A 9,036-nucleotide genomic window follows, 5' to 3' on the forward strand; every position below is an offset into this window, starting at 1 on the left:
ACCCAAGAATGGTACAACTATCACTACATACTATAATTTAAGATCATCATGCTGTTTTCAGGTTTGCTATATTATTGTTAGTTGATCCACGTCTCTAAATTTGAGGACTATACTTGCACTTGTAATAATTATAGACTTCTCAGGTTTATTTTACATTCCTATGCATTAACTCTGATAATGTTTAGAGGGGTGGTTCTCCATTTAGCCACCAGTTGGTTAAATTGGGATAATTGCCAATAACCCTGCCAGGTTGGCAAAGGCTAGTTTTGGGGGCGTTACATATGATATGAGCTCTTGCTATAGGCTAGATAAACATATATTTTTTTGTAGCAAGCAAATGATGTGTTGCCTCTGTTATTACAACATAAAATGTAGGTGTAATCCCAATGACAAACGCTTATGAGTTTTGATGCAGAAAACTAATGCTTTAATAGGTCATAACTATTATGTATGGTTTACCCGGGATATTACCACTTCATAGCAGGGTTAGCGTTGTCCCGAGAGACCTATAATACAATACCGGTGTCCGGCTATACGTTACCATTTATAACTAGAAACCTGACCAAGTTCGATCTCGAGTGGTCCACGCTATTAATAATTCACGTCATGTAGTGACTTGTTAATCAAAAATGGTTGCACTTGGTCACAAAACAACCATTTGATCCAAGGCCCATATGACGCACACAAATTTGACCATAAAATAAAGTATATATAGTAAGCATATGACTATTATACCGTACGTACCGGTGTATCATGTCATACAATGCATCTCATTAATCAGTTATTAAGACAATTATCAAGTTCCGTAAAAGGTAATTATGCTCATAATAAATGTGTGCTCAATAAACTAACATATCGCACACTATTAAGAAAAATAGTCGTAAGTCTTTATTTACCTCGTATACTCGGTCAAATTCTCCGACTTCTTGAATTTCTGCTATAACAAACATAGTTCTTGAATCTACTATACATAAACCCTTCATCAAGAAGCATCTAGTTGGTAGGTCATAAAACCCTAATTTCACACATCTTGGCTATTGGTCAAACGTTCTGTCATATGATCGAATGTTCAGACTTGAGGTTGAACGTTTAGTCAAAGATCATGGAATGTTGGTCAGAATGCCAAGGTTCATGCAAGGCTCCTAATTTTTAACTCATCACGTAACATATCTCATCCTAGGCCTTCTAATAGGTCCTTACAACATACTAAGGCACATCATCATGCAAAGTTCATCAAATGATGGAGCAGATTAAAGAAATTAAAAAGGGAAAAATATATATATATAAAAAAAAAAAATTTAAAAAAACCTACCAAACTAAGAGCCATTTACGATAGAGTCTCACAATGTTAAAAAAGTATTAAAGTAGCCCATCAAACTAACAAAATGTATCAAAAAGGCCACTTATTTTTTTATATTCCTATAATACCCCTATTCTTTTAACAAATAAAATAATTGTAAAAAAAAAATTAAAAAAAAAAAACCAATGGATGAATAAAAACAATTTTTTAACAGAAGTTGACTCTAGGAACTAAATTGTTTTTTTTTTTTTTTGAAAATCTCAAGAACCTTTGATTTTACTTTCATACGACATGAAGCAATTGTAATTTAGGCCAACTACAATGTCTACATATTTATTTATTCCAAAAAACTTTTTTTTTTTTTTTTTTTTGTATTTATTCGCCCATTGGTTTTTTTTTTTTTTTTAAAAAAAAAAATTGTTTTTTTTTTTTTTTACAATTATTTTATTTGTTAAAAGAGTAGGGGTATTATAGGAATATAAAAAATAAGTGGTCTTTTTGATACATTTTGGTAGTTTGATGGGCTACTTTAGTACCTTTTAAACATTGTGGGGCTCTATCGCAAACGGATGTTAATTTGCGGGGCTTTTTTATATTTTTTCCATTTAAAAACTTTTTACCTTTTTAAGAGAAAACTATAACACAAGCTTAATCATGGTACAGTAAAACTTGCAAAAAGTATGAAAAATCTGCTTGTAACATGAAAACCATTTTAATAAGAAGGGATTACCTCAAGGAGTGCAAGTCAAAGCTCAGGGCAAAGCTCAAATCTCCTTATTTCGTCTCTAAGATTTCTCTTTCTAGGTTTTGGGTTAGTGGAAAATATGCAAGTGATGGAAATGGGGCAGAAAGGTAGGGTATTTATAGAGGAAGGGGTGATGCATGCTAACAAAGGTGGAAAATAGGTTAAAACTACTTTTCAAATTGTCATCGAACGTTTGGTGTACTATTGAACAGTGGTTCTAGGGTTTTAGAGCGAACATTGGTCATTACCTAGTCGTTTTTGATTTGGTTGTCGAACGTTCGGTGTGGTCCCTGGTCGAATGTTCACACTAAGATTAACATTGAACGTTTATGTGGTTCACTTCTGAACGTTCGACCAGAGGCAAAAATAATGTTTCTGGTTTGTTTTTCTTGAAATAACAAAGGTTTTTAAAACATTGCTAGTGATGTTGGTTTATAAAAATAGTTACCAAAGAAGGGCTGGGCACGGGTCGGTTCCGGGCGGGTTTGGAGTTTTTTACCACCCGACCCGTGCCCATCGGGTTTGATAAACCCTTACCCGTTACCCGGGTTGTATGCACTAAAACCGCCGGGTTTCGGGTAGAACGGGGCGGGTTGCTCGGGGCGGGTTGGTCGGGTTGCTCGGGGCGGGTCGGGTATTTTTAATGGGTATCAATTTCAATTTAAGTCCTGGTTTTTTTGTAATTTTTTTTTAAAAAACTGGTTTTTTGTATTTTTTTTTTAAAAACTGGTTTTTTGTAACTTTTTTTAAAAACTACATTTGGACTAAAACCCATCAAGAATTCATTGTCTTGTATTGTTTACAATTTTCATAAAATATATGGTTGGATTTTTTTTTGTGTGTGAATCAAATAACTCTAACTCTACCTGGAGTCCTGGACAGTAGGGCACTAAACAAAAAATCTAACTACAAAATAACCCTACGTAGACAATAGAGCACTAAACAAAAAATCAAACTACAAAATAATTCTACCTGGACAGTGTCACAGTAGGGCACTAAACAACTACCAAAAAAGAAAAAAAAAAACAAATAAAATGTATGTTTAACAGTTGCAGTGTTGCACACATTACATAAATAAAATTTAAAGGGCAAGCACACATAAAACTCTGTTACATCAAAAATAAAAGTTACAAAATCCAAGCTATTGGCCAACAAATCACTATACCACCAGGCCTAGGCTCCTAGCAACAAAATCCAACAGCCACCAAGCAGAATGCAGCTTTAAGTCACTAATCATCCTCAAGTAGAATGCTGATATTCTTCAAAGTTATTTCTACAAAGAATGAATCAAAAAAAAATTACAATCTCAATTGAAATAGTTAAATGAAATTTGTAAATAGGAAAACAAATTAAGAAGTAAACTAAAATGATCAAAAAGCTTACCTGATTCAAGCTTATAACTTTCAGGATCATCAACCACATCTGAGTCAGAACTTAAAGGTTTTGATCTTAACCAGTTTTGTGCACATATCAATGCTTCAACCGTTTTTGGGGCCAGTGAACTTCGAAAAGGATCCAACACACGTCCTCCTGTGCTAAAGGCCGACTCTAAAGCAACTGTTGTAATGGGAATGGCCAACACATCTCGTGCTATTTTGGCAAGAATTGGGAATTTGGTTGAGTTCACCTTCCACCAATTTAAAATATCGAAATTCACATTCGCTTTTTCAACATCCTCCATCAAATATCGATCGATCTCCGATTTGCTTTCCATATCACCTTTAGAAGTTAGGTATTTATGAAACCTATTCATGAAGTAAAAGTTGGCACTCTCAGTTTCTTCTATTTTCATTGAGGAACCTTGAAGCAATTCACTACCATGTTGAACTTGAGATGAACTCTGTCCAACATTGTAGTGATCATATAATTTGTTAAGGCATGACTTCAATTTTTTCACCATCTCCTCACATTTCTTGTCACCAAGCACATCTTTGAACCAATATTCCAATGACTCTAATTTGGTTCGTGGATCAAGTACAACCGCAACAAACATCATCAAGTTAACCTTATCATTGTTTTCAAGATCCCCCCAATATTTATTGTACTTCATCATCATCCTCTCTGCCATAGAACTCAATACAAAATCATCACTAGCAATATACTCTTGTAAATGCATTTGAATGCCACAAACTTCTTGAAAGTACATATTAGATGTACAATATAAAGACCCCGAAAGTCGCATTGTGGCATCATAAAAAAGTTTGAGAAACTTAAGAAAAATCCTAATACGATTCCAATCAACACATGTAGGAGGTCCCAAACCCTCTTTCTCATTCTTTTCCTCATTCAATGCACTCTTAAAGTTTTTATCAAACTCTTCCATAAGTTGAAAAGCAGATTGACATTTTTCAGCACCTTCCAACATCAAAAATGTAGAGTTCCATCTAGTTGAAACATCAAGACACAACAAACCCTTGAAAGAAATTTGTTCTCTTTCAATACAACCCTTAAACTTCTCAAATCTTGCAGGTGAAGACTTCACATACTTCACCGCACTTCTAACCCTCACAATGGAGTCATCTACCTCTTTCAAACCATCAGTCACAATAAGATTTAATATGTGTGCACAACACCTGATATGCATAAACCGACTCTCTAATATGGCACCCTCCTTATTACCAGTTCTCCTCTTCACAAACTCCAAAGCCTTATCATTGGTAGAAGCATTGTCAACTGTGATAGTGAAAATGTTACGAATACCCCACTCAAGCATACACGACAAAATCTTCTCCCCAATGGTATCAGCTTTGTGATTAGGAATTAAACAAAAGTTTATAATTCTTTTGTGTAAGTTCCAATCACTATCAATAAAATGGGAGGTGATTACCATGTAATTAAGGTTTTGAACCGAAGTCCATGTATCAGTGGTAAGACAAACCCGAACTCCAGTTGTCATAAACATTGCCCTCAACTTTTCCTTCTCAGACAAGAAGAGCTTAATACAATCCTTCATCACAGTATAACGAGAAGGAATTGAAAACCTAGGCTCAACTATATTCATGAAATCCCGAAACCCTTCACCTTCTACAAACCTAAATGGCAACTCATCCTTAATTATCATCTTCGCAATTGCTTCCCTTATTTTCCCAGCATTGTATTTAGTAATCACCAAATTACCAACAGTTCCTTCTCCCACTGCCATTTGGCCTTCCCTCTTAACCTCAAAACTTAACTTTGATTGTGACTTATCAAACTTACTGGAATATTTTTTGCAAGTATTCTTCAAATGTGTTAGCATTGATGAAGTACCTAACCTTTTACTGTGACAACTAAACAATTTCTTGCAATAATTGCATTGTGATTTAGGATCCTCGGGATCACCCCCCTCTACCTTGGTAAAATGTTCCCAAACCATTGATGTTTGCTCAGATTTTTTAGGTTTTGGTGGGAGAGCTAAACTAGGGTTTTGAGTGCCAACACCAACACATCCAATAGTATCATTATCAATGGAAGGCATAGTACTATCACTACGAGTAGGAGTAGATGAAGCAGAACTAGAACCCATACCACTAGATGAATGACCAGCCATGAGTCTACAATAAATGGGAAAAAAAAAAAATCAACAATTTATAAAATAGGAAACAAATAATTAATTGACATTTACATCAATTAAAAGTTGGGCCCTTTTACTGCCCTAATTAGCAAAATCAACTAATTAGCAAAATCAACCCAAGTTAAATAATCAGCAAAATCAAACCCAAAATCAGACCACAAACCAGAAACCTAATCAGTACTGCATAATCAGCAAACCAGCAAAATCATTAACAGTTGGCCCTTTTACTAATTAGCAAAATCAACAAAATTAACTAATCAGCAAAATCATTAAAAGTTTTTTACAAATCAGCAAAATTAACTAATGAGCAAAATTAGACAAAAAAAAAAAAATACCAAAAACCAAAAACATAATCAATACTACATAATCAAAATAGACCAAAAACCTAAGCACTAATCAGTAGTCCCTACTCACAGACCAAAAATCTATTCATACCAATTTACCAAATATGAGAATTGAGATTTCTTTACCTACTGCCGAGGGGTGAAACCGTGAGAGTCGTGAGACTGAGACGCAGCTAAGGCAGCTTGATTCGTTCACGAAGGTCAATGTGACTATGAGCCTGTGAGAGCCGAGAGGGATAGAGAGAGAGAGAGAGAGCATCAGTTAATTTAGTTCACTTCCCATAGAGAGAGATAGAGAGAGAGAGAGAGAGAGATGAGAGAGAAACCTAAGATCGGTGAGGTTAGTGCTCCGGTACGGCGGTACTAGATGGAGCGGCGAGCGAGAGAGAGCGGAGCGGCGAGCGAGAGAGAGAGGAGCGGCGAGAGATAGTCTGAGAGAGGAGTGGCACCGGCGAGAGTGACTCTGAGTCTCTGAGAGAAGAGCTGCGCTTGGCCTAGAGAGGAGTCTGAGAAACTGAGAGAGGCGCTTTGTCGCTGGACGGCTGGAGTTTGGAGGATTAGAGGAAGTCTGGAACTGGAAGACAGGAAGAGGAATAGAGGATATCATATTAGGAATTTAGGGTTTTAAACATATAGGGGCGGGGCGGGGCGGGGCGGGTCGGGTACCCGCCTCTTAAAAAATCTTATACCCGCGAGCCGACCCGACCCGCACGGGTCTGATGTTTCCCAACCCGTGAATGCCAAAAAAAAACTTAAATCCGGCGGGGCGGGGCGGATCGGGGCGGGGCGGGGCGGGTTGGGCGGGTTGGGCGGGTTTTTGCCCACCCCTACCAAAGATATTTGTTTTTCATTAATCATCGGGATTGGGTTTTAAAGTTTTAGGGCACCACAGGCTCCCTACGGGTAGATGTTACTATGGTCATGCATAGGTAGGACATGCGTAATTGGTCTATTCGACCTCCCTTTTTTCAATTACAAAAAACAAAATACACCACCAAATTCTGATTTAGAGCTTGTAATTTGTTACACTATTGAGAATTCGATATGAACCCAACACGAAAAATAGTGAATTAGAGCTGAGAGGTTTAACCCGTTTAATTAATGGATTAAGTTATGATTGATGTATACAATTTTATACATATGCTTCCACGCAACCTAAATCCAACACACAAACACGAATTGCCACCCATATTCAAATTGTTCGTTTAATGTTGAATCCATTATATTTCTCCCTTATTTGGACATATTTTGCCAAGAAAATTAAGAAACATATATCATAATGGTTCACATATCAGCAATGATAGAGTTCATGCTTAGTGATCCGGACTCTAGACTTTGGACTTTGCAGCATTTTCCTAATTAGGACCTGGAGGGACCTTATAACCTGCAAGAATAAATACATTATAATTTATTACTTAATATGTAATAGAATAGAATGAAAATATCACTATACACTGGATAAAAATATGAATATTTGAATATTATACCAAAGTGGAAAACTCATGAATATCTTGCTCATAATAATCAAAAGTAATTATATCCATTTTTTAGTGCACAAATGGTTATATAACATGGCGTGACCAATATTTTATTTTTTTTATTTTATTTTTAGTATTTAATGCTACAAGCACTCTCGTTTCACTTCCTTCTCTCTACTCTTTGCCAAGTGAAACACAAAAATTTGTCCCCCATCTCCTCATTGATGTCACCCCCAGTCACCAAGTGTTAGTGGTTTGGACCACTAAAAAGCACACTAAGAGCTCTCGTAGCTCCGAGAGTAGTGCAACCATCCCGAAAGATTTGGTTGGGAAGGCCGACCACCCTCTTGTGGTCGGCCATCGGTGGAAGAGGCTTGATAAATTTTTTTTTTTTTTTGCTAACCTGACAAGGTCAAGCCATATATACTACCACAACAGTAAATTTTTGTGGGGTTAATGCACTGTCACGTCATGAAATATAGGAGGCGAGATTAAAATGAAAGTATCTCTAGTGTTTTCTCTTCTTCTTTTCTTTTTTATTTCAGGTGAATTAGTCGGATATTAATAGATATGGGAAGAAAATACAAAGAACCAGCTGACTGGTTACTCATGGAAGCAGCAGCCAAGATTACTTACAAATCCAGAAGACAGACCAACTAACAAAGAGCAGACACAAGACAAACGGACAGAACACCCAAAGCGACAGCAACAATAAGGAACCAACAATCATCCAAAACACTACAATCAACTCACCTCTTTTAATCTTCATGATTGGGAAATATCTCAATTTTTAATGAAATGAAGATAATTTATTTTATGGTCAATATTAAAATTCACAAATCTAATGATATATATATTAGAAAGACAAGTTTATTTTTCACACAAACTTGAATTGTTATAGGTTTAAGAAAAGATCTTCTTTAGAAGAGAAAGAGATGATCTTACTTCCACACTGTGTTCCAGGGTCTAGTGGATCGCCACAATAGGCAGCCACGTAAACCAGCTTCTCCATGCTATAAAGTTCTTCTATTTCCTTTCTGATGGCCTTGCAGACGCAATGCATGCCGGCGAACCTGATCGCCTTGCAACACAATGGGGTTGGTGCAGCCTGTGGCTTGTCCTTCTCAAGGCTAGCGGAGCATCCAATCAAAATATATGTGCCGTCGATAGGCTGACATTCCCATGCAGATGCCTGATGAATGCCACCCCACGAGAGTAGGATTTGAACGCTGGTTAGAGCTGTCAAGATCAAGCAACGCCTTGTAGGAGTTGCCATCTGTGTGTTTCAGTCTCTCTTTTAAACTCTGGTGCTGGTTTATATACAAACACTTGGTCTGCAGCTGCAGGTTTAATTAAATGGTGATAGAGACGAATCTGGGCCACAGCTATTGTTAATTTGTTAGTGAATTTAAGGATAGCTATAAATAGTGATAGAGAAGACATTAACTGTTTCAGACACTTTTTTTCCTTCCAAGTAATAAAGGAAAATGCATTTAATATAAATGAATTAAAGTTGAGATCTGTTGATTAATATTAGGATGCGATTCTCTCTCCGGTTAAAAGTGAATTTACCATTTTACCCTCCCATATTAATATTAGGAGTCACATGTAATAGG

At 36.5% G+C, this 9,036-nt stretch overlaps 2 protein-coding genes across 2 annotated transcripts; both read right to left on the reverse strand.

The window, feature by feature from the left end:
- Positions 1-3,232: 3,232 nt before the first annotated feature.
- On the reverse strand, positions 3,233-4,929 carry LOC132162879 (zinc finger BED domain-containing protein RICESLEEPER 2-like). The gene is made up of 2 exons (XM_088518652.1): positions 3,429-4,929; positions 3,233-3,318 (listed from the first exon to the last, which is right to left on the reverse strand). The coding sequence occupies exons 1-2, from the start codon at positions 4,873-4,875 to the stop codon at positions 3,275-3,277; spliced, it is 1,491 nt and encodes a 496-aa protein (XP_088374778.1). The 5' UTR covers positions 4,876-4,929; the 3' UTR covers positions 3,233-3,274.
- A 2,167-nt stretch (positions 4,930-7,096) lies between these two features.
- On the reverse strand, positions 7,097-8,736 carry LOC132185938 (uncharacterized). Its single transcript, XM_059599754.2, has 2 exons — positions 8,366-8,736; positions 7,097-7,326 (listed from the first exon to the last, which is right to left on the reverse strand). The coding sequence occupies exons 1-2, from the start codon at positions 8,694-8,696 to the stop codon at positions 7,298-7,300; spliced, it is 360 nt and encodes a 119-aa protein (XP_059455737.2). The 5' UTR covers positions 8,697-8,736; the 3' UTR covers positions 7,097-7,297.
- Positions 8,737-9,036: the final 300 nt, after the last annotated feature.

The sequence above is a fragment of the Corylus avellana genome, chromosome 7, assembly GCF_965113065.1.
Source record: "Corylus avellana chromosome 7, dhCorAvel1.hap1.2, whole genome shotgun sequence".
NCBI classification, from domain to species: Eukaryota; Viridiplantae; Streptophyta; class Magnoliopsida; order Fagales; family Betulaceae; genus Corylus; species Corylus avellana.